General features: G+C 39.1%; 2 protein-coding genes across 2 annotated transcripts in view; one reads left to right on the top strand and one right to left on the bottom strand.

The window, feature by feature from the left end:
* Positions 1-576: 576 nt before the first annotated feature.
* LOC308686204 (uncharacterized protein) lies at positions 577-3,440 on the bottom strand. The gene is made up of 9 exons (XM_081358667.1): positions 3,207-3,440; positions 2,841-2,911; positions 2,640-2,706; positions 2,092-2,517; positions 1,715-1,989; positions 1,451-1,598; positions 1,149-1,333; positions 922-1,017; positions 577-807 (listed from the first exon to the last, which is right to left on the bottom strand). Exons 5-8 carry the CDS (start codon positions 1,891-1,893, stop codon positions 945-947), a joined length of 585 nt encoding a protein of 194 aa, XP_081214793.1. The 5' UTR covers positions 1,894-1,989; positions 2,092-2,517; positions 2,640-2,706; positions 2,841-2,911; positions 3,207-3,440; the 3' UTR covers positions 577-807; positions 922-944.
* Positions 3,441-17,450: 14,010 nt separating this feature from the next.
* LOC308685453 (uncharacterized protein) overlaps positions 17,451-22,197 on the top strand; it is a 6,500-nt gene continuing 1,753 nt past the window's right edge. Inside the window, exons 1-8 of the mRNA XM_081357229.1 lie at positions 17,451-17,647; positions 19,696-19,917; positions 20,026-20,261; positions 20,458-20,567; positions 21,046-21,215; positions 21,393-21,590; positions 21,678-21,764; positions 21,965-22,197. The exon at positions 21,965-22,197 is cut by the window's right edge and continues 21 nt beyond it. Of these exons, the coding sequence (XP_081213355.1) occupies positions 17,512-17,647; positions 19,696-19,917; positions 20,026-20,261; positions 20,458-20,567; positions 21,046-21,215; positions 21,393-21,590; positions 21,678-21,764; positions 21,965-22,197 (1,392 nt within the window). The 5' untranslated portion in view covers positions 17,451-17,511. The remainder of the gene's footprint in view (positions 17,648-19,695; positions 19,918-20,025; positions 20,262-20,457; positions 20,568-21,045; positions 21,216-21,392; positions 21,591-21,677; positions 21,765-21,964) is intronic.

Here is a 22,197-nt window from a genome sequence, read left to right on the forward strand (position 1 = left end):
CTGAATATACTGTTAGACTTTGTAAACTTTGTTTTTAGTATTCATCTCTGCTTGTAATTTGTGTATTTGTTCTTATTTTATTACTGACTGTTCACTTTATCAGTTAGGCTAGTAGTTTTTAATGTAGTAGCTATCGAAAAACTTCAACTGAGCTTTAAGTAGGCCTAATAAATGAAAAGCAAAGTTATTATAAATTTATCTCAATTAAACACTTATCTTAAACTACAGTATGAGATGGTTAAAAACATAACAGTTAAATCACAAAGTACCAGCGGCCAGACGAAACAAACGTCTATAAAACCAATATTCAACGCAACACCATACCCAAAAATGTTGATAGTGTTTCTTGCTAAGAATCTTTAATAGGTCTAGCCTGGCGTACTACCTCTGAATGTTGTCAATGTTTAATTGTCATTTTTTTTTATGTATTTAAATATTACATTCTTTTTGTTTACTGCATTTATTTAAATTTGACTTGAAGCAAGAGTAGTATGTCTTATTTTGTTTCTATCTTGTTTGGTAACCTAATGTTCAGGATTTGTCGATCTTTAAAATAATAAAGCTTTTCAGAATCGTGAGAGAATCGTGATCTTTATTCCAAGCAAAACAAATTGTGATTCTCATTTTAGCCAGAATCGTGCAGCTCTAGTCCTGTTTTTTGTTCTTGGAGCCTGGAGGCAGTGGAGGAGGTCAGTAGTTCTGAAGGTCACTGTATATATCGTCATTCTTCTGCTTCTTGATTTCCACTGGTTCCTCTTTTTTTATAATCTTTGGAAGCCAGCTACGTGGCGTCTGCTCTTTTCCGGTCTGCAATAGAGACGTGATTTTTAAGTCAGCATCACATTATTGATCCATATAACAATATTTAATGGGCAAGACAAAAGTACAGGGGAAGTAGTGCTGGTTCTGTGTGCAACTTACTACTTTCACTGGAGGAGCAAGAGCTATCTCCCTTTTTTTTTTCGCCTCCGTTCCTCTCGCCGTGCTTCAATCGTAGTTTGGCTCAGTAGCCTGTCACTGTGAAAGAGAGAAAGCAAGTGTGAGATTATCAAGAGGTCACTCAAACCATACAATTATAATAGCCACTGATGATCATCACAGTAGCTTTATCGCTTTGTGTCATAAAGACATGTATTTTTATATCTTACCATGTATCATAGCTTTTCAAAAGCTTCTTTTGTTTTTTGAGGAGTGCCTCGGGTGTCATGTCTTCCAACACGTCTGAACTCAGTTCTTCTATATGTGGCGCCATTACAAGTGGAAAGTCAGGGCTCCAGACATTACCAAAGTTGTCCGAGCAAATCTCCGCCATCATCTCAGACCACTGTCTGACCTGTGAGACAAAAGCAGAATGATGAGATCACATGTGACAGATCAGCCGTAGTCTTTTATTACATTTGGATGTGTGTGATGCTGCGATGGCTTTAGATGGGACACGTTGTGCACTTACTTTCTCTCTTGTAGAGATTTTGCCAGATTTGGAGATCTCCACTGTGTATTTTAGTTGCTCTTGCTTTTGTTCTGTGAGGTTACTGTTCATCAACGGGTTTTCTCTCAAGCGGTCTCTCTGATGTTTAAAGCCGTCTGTCCTCTCTTTCCTGCACAAAAATAAAAAGAGGGTCAAACACTGTTACTGTCTACAGTTCCCAGACTTCCCACAGATTAGATAAGAGTGTGAAGAAATCAAACCCATGGTTGTGCACAAGAAACTTACATCTTTTCCATTTTGTACTGATGGCGAATGTCGTTCTGTTCCTGTTGGTCCATGATGTCCAGAAATTCCAGCCTTACATCTTCTTTTGACTCTTCCTCGGACTCTTCAGGTTCTGTCAAAACCAGCTCTTCACTTTCTTCTTTAGGTTCAAACAGGTTTCTACAAAAATAGAAAAACATAAATTGTGCACATTGGCATGACAGTACTATTGTGCTGACCTTTCAAGAGCTTCACGTTCTTCTGTTTTTCGCTGTGCCCTGTTCGCATCCCGAGCCCTGAAACATGACAGGAAAAAAATCAGTGTCTGGCAATCAGATCTATATAAACTGAAACTGGATTATTTACAAATCATTTAACAATGAAGTAAAAGTAATTACGCTTTTTTGGCCTCTGGTGCATTCGGCACTTTTAAACCGGGTTCAAGATTGGCCTTAAAGTTGTCCCGATTATTTTCTGCCTTCAGCTCTCTTTCAGATATGGCACTTTCCTTCTGAGGTATATGATGGCCCTCTTTACGATTCTCTAAATAAAATAAAAAACAGAAAGAAAAAGAGAGAACACACAAAAGAAAACCTTCTCCACACAATTTACAAGCAGTAGATATTTCATATCGTCACCTTCCTAAAATAATTGATCAAATGACTTAGGCAATTATTTTAGGAAGGTGACAATATTTCAAAATTTCATATTAATTTGAACTGAAACAATCAGAATATATAAAATTGATGTTTTGTATAAGCTCAGCCTTGCAGTATTCAACTTAGTCGTCGTCTTCCTCTGAGCTGGAGGGTGTGGACCCAGTCCTGTGTAAAACATCACAAGTTAATATGGTTCTCATGAAGGAACTTATGTTTACTTCATATTCAAGTGATATGTTTTGAATTAAAATGTAGGAAACCAGTTTCAGATTGCTGGACTAGCTCACCTCTGGCAGAGACATGGATCGGAGGAAGCCTGACAGACTGCGGTCGGCTGGAGATCGTGGACCTTTCCTGTTGACGATACATAAGAATAAGAAAACACCTTAATACAAATCCTCAACATATGAACACAGGCTTAATGTGAATAATGACCGTGACTGATGATGGTTGAAAAAACATATTCAATACTATGATAGCTTTCTTACCTTCATCATCGCAATGCCTTCTGGGCGTCTTTGAGGCGGTGGTTGTGGATGTGGTCTCAGTCTAGGTATGCCTGAAGCACACAAAGGTTTTGCAGTCTGAGCAGGACTGACACATGTCTGGGGCCTGAGCTTGTGCAATGTATTGCTATACATTCTCTTATCTAAAATACTACGTTGATCCAAAATCACACTAGTAAAATAATATGATCTGAAACGTACACAGATCAGAAAGCTCTAATGTGCAATTCAACTGTACTTGTACAGAGATCTGGAAACAGACACAGATCCATCCCATTTGCAGATCTCAGCCAATGTCTGGGAGAGACTAGTTCCCACAATCACTGGACCAAGAATTGTTTTTTCTACCTTTTTCCTTTCTTCCCTCTGTCCCCCTTCATCCTTCTGTCTCCTTTTCTCTCGCCTCATCTGTCTTTAGCCCCAGTCCTGTTTTTTGTTCTTGGAGCCTGGAGGCAGTGGAGGAGATCAGTAGTTCTGAAGGTCACTGTATATATCGTCATTCTTCTGCTTCTTGATTTCCACTGGTTCCTCTTTTTTTATAATCTTTGGAAGCCAGCTACGTGGCGTCTGCTTTTTTCCGGTCTGCAATAGAGACGTGATTTTTAAGTCAGCATCACATTATTGATCCATATAACAATATTTAATGGGCAAGACAAAAGTACAGGGGAAGTAGTGCTGGCTCTGTGTGCAACTTACTAATTTCACTGGAGGAGCAAGAGCTATCTCCCGTCTTTTCCGCCTCCGTTCCTCTCGCCGTGCTTCAATCGTAGTTTGGCTCAGTAGCCTGTCACTGTGAAAGAGAGAAAGCAAGTGTGAGATTATCAAGAGGTCACTCAAACCATACAATTATAATAGCCACTGATGATCATCACAGTAGCTTTATCGCTTTGTGTCATAAAGACATGTATTTTTATATCTTACCATGTATCATAGCTTTTCAAAAGCTGCTTTTGTTTTTTGAGGAGTGCCTCGGGTGTCATGTCTTCCAACACGTCTGAACTCAGTTCTTCTATATGTGGTGCCATTACAAGTGGAAAGTCAGGGCTCCAGACATTACCAAAGTTGTCCGAGCAAATCTCCGCCATCATCTCAGACCACTGTCTGACCTGTGAGACAAAAGCAGAATGATGAGATCACATGTGACAGATCAGCCGTAGTCTTTTATTACATTTGGATGTGTGTGATGCTGCGATGGCTTTAGATGGGACACGTTGTGCACTTACTTTCTCTCTTGTAGAGATTTTGCCAGATTTGGAGATCTCCACTGTGTATTTTAGTTGCTCTTGCTTTTGTTCTGTGAGGTTACTGTTCATCAACGGGTTTTCTCTCAAGCGGTCTCTCTGATGTTTAAAGCCGTCTGTCCTCTCTTTCCTGCACAAAAATAAAAAGAGGGTCAAAAACTGTTACTGTCTACAGTTCCCAGACTTCCCACAGATTAGATAAGAGTGTGAAGAAATCAAACCCATGGTTGTGCACAAGAAACTTACATCTTTTCCATTTTGTACTGATGGCGAATGTCGTTCTGTTCCTGTTGGTCCATGATGTCCAGAAATTCCAGTGTTACATCTTCTTTTGACTCTTCCTCGGACTCTTCAGGTTCTGTCAAAACCAGCTCTTCACTTTCTTCGTTAGGTTCACAGACTTTTCTGAAACGGATTACAGTAACAGCGATGGCTATGAATAATGTTATCATAAGCAGTATCTTCACTGTGCATATGCAACATATACAAAAATAGAAAAACATAAATTGTGCACATTGGCATGACAGTACTATTGTGCTGACCTTTCAAGAGCTTCACGTTCTTCTGTTTTTCGCTGTGCCCTGTTCGCATCCCGAGCCCTGAAACATGACAGGAAAAAAATCAGTGTCTGGCAATCAGATCTATATAAACTGAAACTGGATTATTTACAAATCATTTAACAATGAAGTAAAAGTAATTACGCTTTTTTGGCCCCTGGTGCATTCGGCACTTTTAAACCGGGTTCAAGATTGGCCTTAAAGTTGTCCCGATTATTTTCTGCCTTCAGCTCTCTTTCAGATATGGCACTTTCCTTCTGACGCATATGATCTGCCTCTATCCAGTTCGCTAAAGCAGCCTGATAAAGAAAGAGAGAACACACAAAATAAAAACTTAGTCCACACAATATACAAGCACTATATATTTCATATTTCAAAATGTCATATTCATTTGAACTGATATAATCAGAAGATACAAAATTCACTTACTTCATAGCGAATGTTTCGTATGAGCTCAGCCCTGTGTTGATCAGCCCTGATGCCAAATATATTCGCCATCCTCTGAGCTTGTAGCTGATCTGTATAAAACATCACATGTTAATATGCTTCTCATGAAGGAACTTATGTTTACTTCATATTCAAGTGATATGTTTTGAATTAAAATGTAGGAAACCAGTTTCAGATTGCTGGACTAGCTCACCTCTGGCAGAGACATGGATCGGAGGAAGCCTGACAGACTGCGGTTGGCTGGAGATCGTGGACCTTTCCTGTTGACGATACATAAGAATAAGAAAACACCTTAATACAAATCCTCAACATATGAACGCAGGCTTAATGTTAATAATTACCGTGACTGATGATGGTTGAAAAAACACGTTCAATACTATGATAGCTTTCTTACCTTCATCTGAGCAGGACTGACACGTGTCTGGGGCCTGAGCTTGCTGAATGTATTACTATACATTCTCTACGTTGATCCAAAATCCTACTAGTAAAATCAATGCAAAAGTGCAATTCAACTGTACTTGTACACAGATCTGGAAACAGACAGATTAAAACGGATATAAAACTGCACACTTAGCTGATTCAAAATTGCACACTGATCAAAAGCTGTAGACTTATGCAAAAATCGTAAATCGACACTGAATGGCTATATATTAAAGCAACTCAAGTAGGACGAGTTTAGCCTTTGAAGAGTGCAGCTCTGTGACGTGTCGAATAGAAAGCATTCCGATGACGTCACACAGCAGCGCTTCGGTGCCGCAGAAGTGGATTATTGTTTTGATTTAAACATTTAAAAGAGAGAATGACCTGTGTTTATATGAAGTCCATGGGTGGAAATGTAGATTAGATTACTTGTTGTAAGCCTAATAATGCCTATTAATATTTTGTGTCTACAAAAAAATACAATACACAGGGTTCTTCATTTATTTATAAATAAATAATTGCCGGATCATAAACAGCAATCATAAACAGCAATCAAAAAGCGCCGTGACCGACACTGACCAACTTAAGTTTTCCTCGAACATGTAATGCACAACTGTAAGCAACCCGGCATCACACCAAAACGTGTAATACACACGCTGGTCCACTAGAGCAGGGGTTTTCAAACTTTTTGTGTGTGTGGACCACTATTTGTATTTAAGAATTTTCGCGGACCACCTCATAATACACATAATAAAATACAGAGTCCTACCTGAATTAATCTGCACCTCTAAATAGGCTTAGGCTACTAGCACTAAAACTATAACTGGTCATCACATCAGTAGCTACAACAGACTTGTTAAAAGAAAGTTTACTGCACACAACGGCTGCCACATATTTAATTTATTTATTTACTCAAGCGCCCGATCGAGGGCAATCAGGGCATAATCAGGTTCATTTGAACAACAGGCTTGAAATATATACAGTAATAAGAACACTGGAATATAGTCAACATTTCAAAACCTTTGGCGATTTTAGGGGATTATTAATCTTCAGAGTTTTACAAGTCCTCAAAAAGTACAGGCTTGAGTTTGTCCACTTAACAGCACATCTGCAAAACATTTCAGAAACGCGAGATCAAGAAACTAACTGGAAATTAAAATAATAACAGGCCTTATTCATTCCATTTATAAACATTTCGTTTCATAAACTAGATGCCTATTACTGTGCGTTCACAGTTATAGACCCCTTTTGCGCCTACGTCACGGCGCTAGCTGGAGGCAAAACAAACGGAAAACTGGAGGCGGTTAATACAAACCAGCACAGATTCGGCTACATAATAAGGAGCTTAAATTATTATTTTTATTATTAAAAGTCATTTTGTTGTGTTCTTGGGTGCAAGAATCAATGAAAAATGAGTATGCTGTATCTGGAATTTTTATTTCTAGAAAATATTCATATCATTAAAATTGCACCGTAGTGTCACTCTTTACATTGTCGTCTTGGCGCTGGCTAGGCAGAACTGCAGATCGCACCACACAAGTCTTTACATGACCATTCAGCACATAGTTATTGGTCAAGCGTATCACTAGACGCGGCAGGCGCGAATTTGACATAATCCCTTTTTGTACACATTGTATCAATTCGCGCGTCAAGAGCGAAATTGACGCGCGTAAAAACAAAAGTTTGAAGCGAAATTTCATCCGGTGTGAACGCACCATTAAAGGCTATGCGTGTGATGTGATAATGAGAACATATTAATTTGCCTCTGCCCTTTTCTCCTCAGAGAACCTGTTGCTATCCACCGAACCAATGTTGTGGTTCTAACGGCACTGAACTTGAATGTCACGGCCGATCACCACTAGGCTATTAGTAATCACACAATAACTTGACTATTTAATTAAAATGTTATATCAATATAGGCCTACATATTCTTTTTACTTTTCTTTTTTTATGGGAATTTCCTGGTAAAATGAAGGTAAAAAAAATATTATTTTATATTTTATTTTGCCTTTCCACGGACCACCTGCAGTACCCTCACGGACCACTAGTGGTCCGCGGACCACAGTTTGGGAATGGCTGCACTAGAGGATACGCTCTATGTGTCACGCTTTGCCTCTCCATAAAGCCTCTAGGCGTGAAAATGACACGCATGAATGAATGTTGAGTGAATGAATGTATCGCCACCAGCAGGGGGCGATAATTTCCTTAATGCCAACAACTCCCCACGGACCAGAGAGAAGCGATAAGCGTCGTTCAGGTCGGTCAAAGACAGATTTTTTATTATGGTGCTGTCATTTAAGAAATCCTAACGTTATATTTGTGTGTGTGTGTGTGTGTGTGTGTGTGTGTGTGTGTGTGTGTGTGTGTGTGTGTGTGTGTGTGTGTGTGTGTGTGTGTTTGGACTGTGGAGCTTTTTAATCTATGGTGCTGTTAACGTTAGGCTACTGTGGTCAATGACGTTAATGGAAATTGATCTTAATTGGCTAATTAATTAATCTGCAGTGACTGTATTATTATGTTATATTATGTTTATATAAAAAAAGTTGTTCTAGTCGATGAGAAGTAACTTTAGATAAACCCTGCTGCTTGTTGTTGTTGATGATGATGATGATGATGATGTATGCGCGGTAGGGGAGGGGGGTCGATCTTGAAATATCGATTCTGATGTTGTATCTATTCATATACTGTCTGTATCTATTCTAAAGTATCGATCCTCACATAAAAAAAATGTCGATCCTAAGGTGTTTTTTTAAACCACTAATTTTATTTAGCACGAATTTATTTTATTTTTTTATTTACAAACGTGCCTTTTTCTGCCTTTTTTTACTCACGCATTTGAAATGAAGTGAAGGTAACACCCTAAAACAGAGCTTTGGCCCCAAAACTAGTGCTCCATGTACATAGATGATGCAGATCTGGGGCCTCATTTATAACCGTTGCGTACGCCACTCCCAACGCAGCATAGGCTATTTCTAAAAACAAACTTGACAGGAAAATTTGCGCACCTGCACGCAAACTATAACCCATGCGTACGAACGTTTTGGAGATGGAGCAGTTTGGCAACACTGATGGTGAGCTGGAGTTAAATGTCTTTTTGGTCAATTTTAGACAGAAAATCTAAAGAAAATTATACATATACAGAAAGATAATACATATAATTTCACTCACCAAGCCTATCACTTGAAGCAAATATCCACCCCATCTTAAATGTCCGCGCCAGTGAGCGCGTTGGCCGTTTAGTGAAACTGACGCATAGCCTATCTAACGGCAGATGGAGTGAAACTTCATTATGAGTCCTAATCATAAATAAAGTGCATGTTCACAATTACAGTTTAAATAAATAAAATAATAATTTAAACTATGTTTTACTACTGATATAAACATTTATATTAAATATGCCAACACTTAAACTACATGAAATCATTACTGAGAAGTTACAACATTTTTTTATATTCAATAAATAGAAATATTTGTTGTGGATGCAATGCTTTTGAACACTTTTAATGTTTTAATGTTTTAACTACAGAGAGAATTGCTTATCATGATAATAGCAGATTGTCTGAGAAAATAGTTTCGTGCAAATAATGCACAACAAGGTCTATCTGTTTCCATTAAAAATACAAATCAATTAAAAATACTATTTGGCCAGTGGAAAAGATTGAGAAAAACTTTCTCTGAAATGTATTTTACACTATTTGATTTATTTATTCAAAAACAAGGCAAGGATAGGCTACTAAATGATTTTTAGTAATGTAATGTGACAGCACATCCGTATTTCATATTTTCCTAATGTCTTGTACTGTTAAACATGTTATCACGTGGATGAATATGCATATGCAAATGATATGCAGATGAGGATATGCATAGTAAAACTAGGTGTTGTAAGCTCCATATATGGTTATTTCGGGGAGGAGACGCATGTGCGCACAATCTTCCGCTGACTGGGATTTATAAAGTGAATTCTGCACAGGTTCTGGCTTACGAACGGTTTTATAAGTCTGAATATTTTTTGGCGTACGCGCACATACACTTTTAGTAAGGATCCTATGCAAATTTTATAAATGAGACCCCAGGGCTGTACACTTACCTTTTTAGTTGGTAACACTGTTCCTAGCAGAGTAACTTTACGGTAGCTAATATTTTATGAACTATGACATTGAATTGGGAGATAAGTTGATCAGCCATGCTATAATTTTAATTATACTATCCAGTAGAAAAACTGGCAAATTGGTGAACCACCAGACTGCCTCAAACATCCATCACATGCCTTGGGAACATTCACCTGTTAAATCAATACTCTTTGGTAGTAGTAGTTTGGTAGAACAATCAGCACTTGTTAGGTCTATACACATCTCTTTTTGCTACTACGGCTGCAACTAACGATTATTTCTTTTGTCGATTTTTTTCTTGATTAATCAATTAGATGTTTGGTCTATAAAATGTTGTAAAATTTTGATAAGGTTGATCAGTGTTTTCTTAATAATTCTGTACTTCTACAATGTAGGCTGGGCCCCACAAGGTGCTGCAGGACAAGTCGATGAACCCTCATCAGCCCAAGTTGAACCTCTAACTGGACCCCCAATGGTCACGCCTGATCCCAGGGTAACAGTGGCCCTCCTTCATCCCCCAGCAACTCCAACTGGACCCCCAATGGTCACGCCAGATCTCAGGGTAAGGGCCGTTACATAGTCTACGCATCGCTACGCTTCGGCCGCCAATAATGGTCGATGCGTAGCCAAATGTGTCGTCCTAGTTTTTGATACGCGACGCGCCGATTCACACAATACTATGCGTTGTCGGTGGGGGCGACATTGCAAGTTTTCTACATTAATTCAAGTATATTACAGTATGTTTACAGAAGAAGGTTTGAATACAATGGCGGGCGAAGAGGAAAAATTATGCAAGCTTATACATATACATCCGCATTTATATGACAGTTCATCACAATTACACTCCAATAAAATAGCGTTGGAAAATGCCTGGAGAGAGGTTGCAACCAAGGTTCTCAGCTCCAATTGGGTTGCAGTGATTTTGGTGAGTGTCCGGGAGAAAGCAGACGACTTGTGAAAGCAATTGATCAAATTTTGACGCCGACATCCTAAAGTACTGGAAATGTCTCTCCTCGTCCAGGCTTCGCATGGGAAGCACCAGAGACACAAACTCCCAATCCTGATCTCTTCTTCGGTTTAAAGGGCGAACATACCACCGCCTATCTCTGCGCTGCCTTTGTTGCCGCCAATGTAAAATCAGCAAAAATCATGCACTCCCTTACAGTTGCCATTTTGATCTGAATATCACGTGACCCGACTCTACTAATATCACCCGACTCTACTACCCCCTGTTGCGTGAGCGGTGTATTGCATTTCATGCATCGCCCGTGATGCTTGCGTCTGCTTGCGTCCACTGTTTAGACTATTAAAGGGAGCGCGTTGCTCGCGTTGACTATGTAACGGCCCTAACAGTGGCCCTGCTTCTTTCCCCAGCAGCTCCAACTGGACCCCCAATGGTCACGCCAGATCCCAGGGTAACAGTGGCCCTGCTTCATCCCCCAGCAGCTCCAACTGGACCCCCAATGGTAACGCCAGATCCCAGGGTAACAGTGGCCCTGCTTCATACCCCAGCAACTCCAACTGGACCCCCAATGGTCACACCAGATCCCAGGGTAACGGTGGCCCTGATTCATCCCCCAGCAATTCCAACTGGACCCCCAATGATCACGCCAGATCCCAGGGTAACGGTGGCCCTGATTCATCCCCCAGCAATTCCAACTGGACCCCCAATGATCACGCCAGATCCCAGGGTAACAGTGGCCCTGCTTCATCCCCCAGCAACTCCAACTGGACCCCCAATGGTCACACCAGATCCCAGGGTAACGGTGGCCCTGATTCATCCCCCAGCAATTCCAACTGGACCCCCAATGATCACGCCAGATCCCAGGGTAACAGTGGCCCTGATTCATCCCCCAGCAATTCCAACTGGACCCCCAATGATCACACCAGATCCCAGGGTAACGGTGGCCCTGATTCATCCCCCAGCAATTCCAACTGGACCCCCAATGATCACGCCAGATCCCAGGGTAACAGTGGCCCTGCTTCATCCCCCAGCAACTCCAACTGGACCCCCAATGGTCACGCCAGATCCCAGGGTAACGGTGGCCCTGATTCATCCCCCAGCAATTCCAACTGGACCCCCAATGATCACGCCAGATCCCAGGGTAACAGTGGCCCTGCTTCATCCCCCAGCAGCTCCAACTGGACCCCCAATGATCACGCCAGATCCCAGGGTAACAGTGGCCCTGCTTCATTCCCCAGCAGCTCCAACTGGACCCCCAAAGGTCACGCCAGATCCCAGGGTAACAGTGGCCCTGCTTCATCCCCCAGCAGCTCCAACTGGACCCCCAATGATCACGCCAGATCCCAGGGTAACAGTGGCCCTGCTTTATCCCCCAGCAGCTCCAACTGGACCCCCAATGGTCACACCAGATCCCAGGGTAGCGGTGGCCCTGCTTCATCCCCCAGCAGCTCCAACTGGGCCCCCAATGGTCACACCAGATCCCAGGGTAACAGTGGCCCTGCTTCATCCCCCAGCAGCTCCAACTGGACCCCCAATGGTTACGCCAGATCCCAGGGTAACAGTGGCCCTGCTTCATCCCCCAGCAGCTCCAACTGGACCCCAAATGGTCACACCTGATCCCAGGGTAACAGTGGCCCTGCTTCATTCCCCAGCAGCTCCAACTGGACCCCCAATGGTCACGCCAGATCCCAGGGTAACAGTGGCCCTGCTTCATCCCCCAGCAATTCCAACTGGACCCCCAATGTTCACGCCAGATCCCAGGGTAACGGTGGCCCTGCTTCATCCCCCAGCAACTCCAACTGGACCCTTAATGGTCACGCCAGATCCCAGGTTAACAGTGGCCCTGCTTCATTCCCCAGCAGCTCCAACTGGACCTTCAGCATCCCTTATTGGACCACCGAAGTCCACAATTGGACAGGCAGTATCCCTATTAGGACCCTCAGCACATCATGCAACCCACAGCAGCAATCCCAGAACCTGGGGAAAGGAACCCAATCCCCAGAAGGACCTTCAGCAGCCTCCCCAGTTTCTCTTGAGGAGAAAAGGAGCGTATATGAAGAGTATGAAAATAAGTTGTAAGCCCCATAAAACCATACTCTTACTTTGTGCAATGTGAAACTGTCGACAAATTTAGAGTCCGGACATCCCTGCATTCAAAGCAGTTGGAATAGGGATTGCAGAAATGGGTATTAATATATACATACATACACACACACACACACACACACACATATATATATATATATACAGTGAGGAAAATAAGTATTTGAACACCCTGCTATTTTGCAAGTTCTCCCACTTGGAAATCATGGAGGGGTCTGAAATTGTCATCGTAGGAGCATGTCCACTGTGAGAGACACAATCTAAAAAAAAAAAAAAAATCCAGAAATCACAATTGATGTTTTTTTTAACTATTTGTTTGTATGATACAGCTGCAAATAAGTATTTGAACACCTGAGAAAATCAATGTTAATATTTGGTACAGTAGACTTTGTTTGCAATTACAGAGGTCAAACGTTTCCTGTAGTTTTTCACCAGGTTTGCACACACTGCAGGAGGGATTTTGGCCCACTCCTCCACACAGATCTTCTCTAGATCAGTCAGGTTTCTGGGCTGTCGCTGAGTTCTGGCCGGTTCTGCTCGGGTCTCCTCTACAGAGAGAGGAACATCCAGAGACTGACGCTCCATTTCTACAAAGTTCATGGAAAGACATTTTGACAATTAAAGTCCAGTCTTCATTATAAACTGTGCCTAATTTTATGGCTCATGTGGTTGAAAAAAATGCAATATTTTGCAATTATTAAATGTTTCCCTGTAATTAACAGATGAAGGTGTGGAAGGAGGCTGTCTAGCTCCCATTACAGTGCAGCCACATAAAAGGAAAGGTGTAAATCCATACACTGGAACTGACATTGTTTTGAGTCTTCATGAAGGCTGTATTTGTAAGTGGCTGTGGCCTATTAGGTTTGGGCAATGTCCAAATGGATGTGTTCATTTGTTTATTTAACTGTAGGGCTGAATATGTGAATATTTCAGCAGTTACTATATGTGTCCCGAATTTATGTCGACTGAACTAGCGATAGGCTACCAATCATTCGTGAATGAATCATTCTTTTGGTTCGATTCTTTCTATGAAACTAATGAAACTAATTGAATAGCCTAATGAAACTAATAGAATAAGACCTCTGTAATTCCCGGTTCTACAGTTTTAAGAAAAGTCACACCGTAATCATTTAAATGTTTTTCGATGAAAATGAGAATAATAATGTAAAAATGATAATTCACTCCAATATCACAAATCATATTGCACGTATGGGAAAGTATGGAATTCGATTTGAGTAAAAAAAAAAAAAGAAAAGAGATTATTGAAAAATATTTGTTTCCAGACTATTGCCCCATTCCCTTTTCTAAAATATATAATTCAGATTTTCTAAATACAAATTGATAAATAAGTGTCCAGTTAGTGTTAACAGACAGTGCTACTGACACAGGATTTTGGATTTTGGATCAAACTGTAAAAGTGCTTTTGATTTTCACAGTCAAAAGCACATTAGTCTCTGCTGTGAGAAAGCGATCAACACCTCTAAGTCAGCACAATAGTGGAACCACATTTTTTAAATGTCAATATAAATTAATTTGTATAGCTACATTAATTAAAGAAAGCAAGTCTGAAGACAACAGTATGAGATTTAAATTGCATTCATATGACTCCCAAGAAAAGTGGTTGTCCGTGATAGAAAGAAGGCGCAACATTCTTGGCTGGTTGGTGACAAATTTACAGCTATGTAATAAAAGTTTACGACTTAGCCAAGGAATGGATTGGCTGTGCTAAGTCACATGGTGTCCTCTCCATGATAATGAGTTTTATAATGTTGTCTCTGAGCCGATCATATTCGTTCCCCATCAGGCTGAACACGGAACATTAGTTAGTCTTACAACTGCAACAACAGTAATAATTTAGTTGACGGTCGTTTCTACCATCTGCTCCTCAAAGGTAAATAGTTTTAGTTTTGAAAGAAGTCGAGAGCGTTGTCTTTGCACTACAGGAAACAGGAATGTTTTTTCACCAGATGTGGATTACCTCATTATTTGAGAAGATGCTTGTTAATAATCTCTCTCTCTCTCTCTCTCTCTCTCTCTCTCTCTCTCTCTCTCTCTCTCTCTCTCTCTCTCTCTCTCTCTCTCTCTCTCTCTCTCTCTCTCTCTCTCTCGCGTCGCGTCGCGAGCTTCTCAGCGGATCCGTCACGAGCGTCGGTGAGTTTGTGCTTCTGCGCTTTAACTAACTTAACTTATTAGACAGTTTGTAATTAACACACTTGCAAACACACTTGTAAGAGAAGTAAACGCCGATTTACATATAGGCCTGAGTCTCTTCGACATTTCAATAGACTAAACAAAGAAATAGAAAAAAATCTATTCGAAATATATTTTAGTTTTAGAGCACTAAAATACATCAGAATGAGAAGTAGCCTAAAGCAGTGGTTCCCAAACCTGTCCTGAAGGCCCCCCAACACTGCACGTTTTCTTTGTCTCCCTACTCAAACACACCTGATTCAACTCATCAGCTCATTATCACATGGATTAATTGAGCTGATGAGTTGAATCAGATGTGTTTGATTAGGGAGACAAAGAAAATGTGCAGTGTTGGGGGGCCTTCAGGACAGGTTTGGGAACCACTGGCCTAAAGTACTAACTTCTCTTTGTAGACATTTCTGGCGGCAGCACTGCCATCTAGTGTTCATTAATTTATGATTCGTCCTCTATCGATTCATTTACGATACAATGTGGTGGGGGGAAAACATCAATTGGGTAATTCAATATAGTTAAAATTGTCATAACCTGCCAACAAACGCTGGATAAGACAAACGACATTAATATGGACAAAATATTAGGCCTTAATATAGGCTTCTTGTTTAAAAACCTCTCGCTGATCCAAAATTGAGATATCATAGGCTTCAAATGTTTGAATATAGCCAAGAAGAATTCCATGAATTTTAGAGAATTGTCTTTTTCTTTAAAAAAAAGAAAGAAAAAGAAGCTAAAGGGGACTCATTGCAGCATCCATCACTCGTAACTCTTGGAAATAAATGAATAAATAGGCATAAATAATACATAGGCTACATAAATGCATCAATAAAAAAAAATCCAATTAATAGCAATAGAATTAAGGATGTCCACAGACACAATATAAATGTAAATGTAAGTGCATGAAATTAAACATTTTAAATGTATAACTTTTAAATCTGCAATATTAATAGCAGTAATCTGTAGTTAGCCACAACTGTGAATGAAGACACATGTACAAATCTTGAAGAAAAACAGCATTATTTCGTCTAAGCATTCATTTCAAAAGGTCATCCGAAGGAAGCAGAATGATAGATTCACTAATTGCTATGTCATCGGTTGGTTACCTCCAAAATATTTCGGTGTTTTGGATTAAATAAAAATAATTTGAAGTTATATATTAACTAATAATTAGTATAAACTAAAATAAATAAATAAAACATTTTATTAATTTTTTAATTTAGACCTATTATCTACCACGTTTATTTTATTTACACGAATTTAGTGCATGTATCATCTTATTCTTATAATTCCCCTTTTTATAATTATCAGTTGTTGTTTTCCTTATTCCTGATACTTAATTCATCGTCTTATGCAATTAGCATTAGCCTGTGTCATTTGTGCTAAACGCTTTTTTTCTTTCCAGGAAACAGAAGCTTAAGTTAGGGCCTATAGACATTTCACTAATCAATGATCGCAACTGAACACCAGCTCTAGTCCTGGCGTAGGGATACATAGCCTACCTCTATAATGCAGATTTGACTCCAAAACCTGAAATAGATAAAGAAGAAACTAGCCACCTCGTAAAATAGGCTATAGGCCTACGAATTGATGTGAGATTGCGTTGAATATTCAGTGTTTAATACAAAAGATGTATATCTATTTTATATATACTTTACTTTTTTTTTAACAAGATTTACGGAATTAATGTTGTTTATAGTATTTCGAAGCAATGCGTGCTAAAAACGACAGCATTTGGACTAAAAGAACTGAAATAAAACACTTAGGCTACTTGCACAAAACCACTCCACATATCAACATGTCTTTTTCTTTCATTCCAATTTACTTTGCACATTGAGAGCCAGTGAGAAATTTTGTGAAATATTGCTGTTTGAGTTAGGCCTACCTGTTGCCATGATTTCAATTTTAATAATTATAAGCAACATACATAAAAATGAATGTAGGCTACTTATTTTTGCAAACACAAACGGACACTAATTAAAACGGCTGATTATCAGCGAAAAACAATCTGGAAAAACAATACGTTTCTCCATCTCCAATGTATGGAAGCATATGTGTAGCAAAATTCAATTTGCAATGCAATATGCAAAATGGCAATGCAATATGCAAAATGACAATGCAATATTCAAAATGGCAATGCAATATTCAAAATGGAAATGTAATTCTGTATTTAAATTTACATTTTCCATCAACTCCATGCATGCAAAATTTGGTGCAGAATGAAATTGAAAATTAAATTATATTATTTACATTTGCCATTTTCAACAGTAGTATTAAATTGTAAAGTGCATACTATTTTAATGCTTTATAAGTAGCAAAATGAAAATGAAAATGTATAACCAAATTGATTTGATATGTGAAACGTGTCCAAGCACAAACAGTAGCAAAATGATCATTTAAATGTTATTTGTCCTAAATGCATTTAGACTAACAGTTAGGACACGTACGATTGCATTTTCATCATGACGCCGTGGGATATGTGTAGCAAAATTCAAAGCGGCTTTGAAAATGCATTCCGAGCTGACCACGCCCACCCTACGTCACTCATTGCGTCAAGGCGGGGCTTACTTTGCGTTGTCGTGGGTATTTTGATAATTGGCGGTAAGGAACATGGCGAAGTCTGTTCCCCAGCTTCTCCGAGAAGCTGCCCAAGCACTGGAGCGGCAAACTGCAAATGTTGGCCCTTCAGAAAACCCATCGTCTGGTCTGAGCACGACGCCTCCGGATCGAAGTGGTGGGACACGGGGTAAGTTGGCAGATAAAGACCAAGGCAACAGTTTGACCTAGGGTTGCCAACTTTCACTCGGCTCTGGCGAGGTGGGTTGTTATTACTGACGACGATCACATTCGTTTAAAATCGTCTGTATGAGAAATGCTCGTTTTTGACAAAACAATGGAATGACGGCTTTAGCCACGGTCACACTTAAGGTTGCCAACTGTCCCGAATTAGGCGGGACGTCCCGTATTTTGGGCCTAATTTATTTGTACCGTGCGTGACCTCCCGTGTCCCGTTTTTTGACAAGCTGATAAACCACTGACTCAGGGCCGGCCCTGACCAATTTGCTGCCCTAGGCAAGATTTTACCTGGTGCCCCTTGCAATCACCCCGTCATTGTGTTCATGATTATTTAGCATATATATATATATATATATATATATACACACACACACACACACACACACACACACACACACACACACACACACACACACACACAACAGCCTAAACACAAATACCAAGAGCATTCAAGTCAAGTCCCCATTATCTTTTATAGCGCGTTTTACAATACAGATTTAATGTGAACTTTGCTATTTTTAATAAACCTGAAAATAAATATCATTACTAATTTTGGCAAATAAATGTTAAAAATGCCATGTACAGTACAGGCCAAAAGTTTGGAAACATTACTATTTTTAATGTTTTTGAAAGAAGTTTCTTCTGCTCATCAAGCCTGCATTTATTTGATCAAAAATACAGGAAAAAATGCAATATTGTGATATATTATTACAATTTAAAATTGGTTGTCAATTTATTATACTTTAAATTGTCATTTATTTCTGTGATGCAAAGCTGAATTTTCAGGATCATTACTCCAGTCTATCACATGATCCTTTAGAAATCATTCTAATATGATGATTCATTATCAAAGTTGGAAACAGTTCTGCTGCTTAATATTCTTTCATAACCTGTGATACTTTTTTAGGATACTTTGATGAATAAACAGTAAAAAATAATTTGTAATTTGTAAAAAGTAATTTGGGGTCAGTTTTTTTTTATATATAAATCAATACTTTTATTCAGCAAGGATGTGTTAAATTGATAAAAAGTGATAGTAAAGAAGAGTTATATTATTAGAAAATATATATTTTTTTTAATAAAGGCAGTTATTTTTAACCTTTTATTCATCAAACATATTAGGCAGCAAAACTGTTTCCAACACTCATAATAAATCAGAATATTAGAATGATTTCTAAAGGATCATGTGATTGACTGGATGTCACATGTGACACTGAAGACTGTAATGATGCTGAAAATTCAGCTTTAATCACAGAAATAAATGTTAATTTAAAGTATAATACATTGAAAACCAAATATTTTAAATTGTAATAATATATCACAATATTATATTTTTTTTCTGTATTTTTGATCAAATAAATACAGGCTTGATGAGCAGAAGAAACTTATTTCAAAAACATTAAAAATAGTAATGTTTCCAAACTTTTGGCCTGTACTGTATCCCCCCCAAAACTGCACAACTGTAGGGTAAAACATTAATAAAAAAAGTGATAATAAAAAATGCATCCTAAACCTGACAAAATCACACAGTCTTGGGCCTCTGGGGAACTCCGAACAACTGCTATCATTAAGTTTAAGGTAAAAATAAATAACTGCCATGAAATTATAGTATCTTACTCCTATGCAATTAGATAAACTGTTCGTTCGTTCACTACATCACTTTACCTCTGTCTTTATCCCTTTTTATCCTCTTCTCTTCGTTTTGGCACTGTATCAATCGCAGACTATAATGCTCATTTATATTGTGTCATGTAAATTCGGCCATCCGTCACAATCAGGGAACTTTCACCACGTCTAGAACTGGCGCGAGCTGGCAGGCTCGTTTCTACGAGCTTGAGTGTGTTAACAAAAGCAATGCTGTCTATATTGGATGCGGCGTCGCACACGCGACATACAAATTCGCAGGTCAGAGTTTACCATACAGTTTGCAGACCAGACACTGACTGTGTAATTGAATTTACAAACTAGTGTTCATATTCTATGATCATTTTCTTGCAGCAGAGGTTTTAAGATTGTTTGCACCATATTCAAATCCACGGGGCCGTGTGCCGAGACGTCCCAGCACTGCTGGACCTTCTTCAGCAAAGAAATCTAAAAGTGTTTCCTACACCCATCGTTTTTTTTGCCTGTCCAAGAGAAAGGAATGTGAGGTTCCAAGTCCATCAGTGAAAAACAAATTAGAGAGGGCAGGAATAGGAGAGAAGAGGATCACCATTCCAGGTCAGTTATTTTTTTTTTTTTTTCTCTTTCTAAGGGTTTGCTTAAATCATGCTTACATTAATGTATTATCCACCTGAATTAAACATTTTTATTTTATCTTTGTTTTAGACAAATACTGCACTCCTCAGGAGTTTTCAGACCATCTCTTTCAGCATTTCCCTATGTTGAAGGACTGTGGCGGTTTCCAGCTGTTGCGATCCAGAGGATCAACACGTTCCAAAAAATTAGAGACAATACCCTGTCCAGATGATGGGTATTCCCCTGAGTACCTCTTAAGTGAGTCTGTCATGGTTGGGCAGGCTCTCATATATATCCGGCCACTCCAGAAAGATATAGATCTGCAGGTAGGTAGGAAAAGGTTAAAATCTCTGGTTAGTAATAATACTGTGGTTGTTTAGAGAGTTTAAACCACTAAAACTAAGTAATACACTAGTTTTAAATAAAGTGATTTAGGAAATTCCTAAATTAATATTTCTTTGTATAAGCTAACCCTACTAGCTATCTGCTAATGTGACTTTTTATGTTCTTACAATGATTCAGACTCTTGAGAGTGACCAGCCTACATCCTCTGGACCACTGACAGAATGCTTGTACTGCAACGAGAAGTATAGCCTGTCAGAAATACAAGACCATGTTGATGTTTGTGAAAAGTAGGTAACTTAAAAAAATGGTGTGTGGTGGTGGTGTTTATCACTCAACAATGTAGATACATAGATTTATTTTTTTATGTAAAATTATTTTAGATTAATGTGGGCAGATATCCCACCTCTTTGTCTCTCTCTCACTTACTCGCCAAAATTCTCAGCATTTGTATATTATTTGCACCAGGGAGCCACTGTTAATTTGAGGGAGACTTCCGCAACTTCTGTGAGAGGTGGGATATCTGTGTGGGACTCTAAATCTCTTCATACAGATTTAACATTTTTTTGCTTGACCTTTTTTTTTTTTCATAAATTGCGGTGATGCCTGTCTGCAATAATTCATTAATTTATATGTTTTGTAACTTAAGTCAGGTACAAAACATTTGATGGTACTGTGGGAGGGTTTAATACAGCTGCAAAGAGAGTGATGTTGAATTTTATATCTTTCACTAATCTAGCTGCTGTACTGTCATTATGGTTATATCAGGTTTCATGAGTCAGGCGAAGTGATATCAGATAGAACTGGCAATACAAGACAGGAAGAAATGGCAGCAACCATGTCAGAGGATTATGCTGAAAGGGAGGAAAGGGCCTCAACATCACTCAATACTGTTTTCTCAGCCAGTGCCAGCACATCTGCAGAGCCTGCCACTGAAGGTGTCCCTATCATATTGACCATACCACTGAGCACACCTTTCTCTGTATTACCTTTTTTAGCATACAAATAATTTTTCTCATACTACAAAACAACAGGACATCAATCAGGGATGTTAATTATCAGTTAATCATATTTTTTATATCAAGAATTGTTATCAGTAATCTGTGTTTTCATAGAGTGGAAGATTGAACCGGATCTTGAATCAGCTGCCCGGATGTATCGAAGACAGATCTTAAAGAATGCAGATGACAAACCAGACTTAGTTGTTACACTAGATCTGCACAGCTGTGAAAAGGATCGTGAACGAGAAATGTTAGCTTTTTATAAACGTCCAAATGTTGATTGGACAAGTCCATTAACGGTAAAACTTAAAGGTATGTATTTATTAGTGCAAAGTAGCTCTGCTTGTTTGCATTAGTACTTAGAGATTACATACAATTTAATAATCCTCAATTAAACAGGTGATGCTGCATTAGGGGACGGAGTTAAACGGCACTTTTTCACATTGATAATGGAAAAGCTCCACCATGGATTTGAACTTGACATTGGTGAGTAATAATTGTAAACATTTTGAAATGTTGTGCAGACTTTCCTTCACCTCCACTTTTAGTCACTATTAGAAATACAGACATACTGGATAATACATTTAAACTTTTTTTTAGTAGATTTAATAGTTATGTGCATATTATAGGAAGAGATGATTAAGTATGTTCATCTGAGTGCATTATACCTGTTATACATTTTTCAGATAACTCTGTCAAAACGCTGTTCTTCAATGGCGAAGATGATCACAAGGTTCCTTCAACATCTAGAGCACTCTTAGATGGTGATCTGTTCAGAGTTGTGGGACGAATGATAGGACATACATTTATTAATGCAGGTCCACTCTACTCGGGACTTAGTCCAGCTTTCTTCCCCCTTTTAAGTGGCGTTAAGGATGATACTCCAGTTTTGGAATTGAAGGACTGTCCTGATATGGAT

Source organism: Scardinius erythrophthalmus (assembly GCF_964197995.2).
Source record: "Scardinius erythrophthalmus genome assembly, chromosome: 25".
In the NCBI taxonomy this organism is placed as follows: Eukaryota; Metazoa; Chordata; class Actinopteri; order Cypriniformes; family Leuciscidae; genus Scardinius; species Scardinius erythrophthalmus.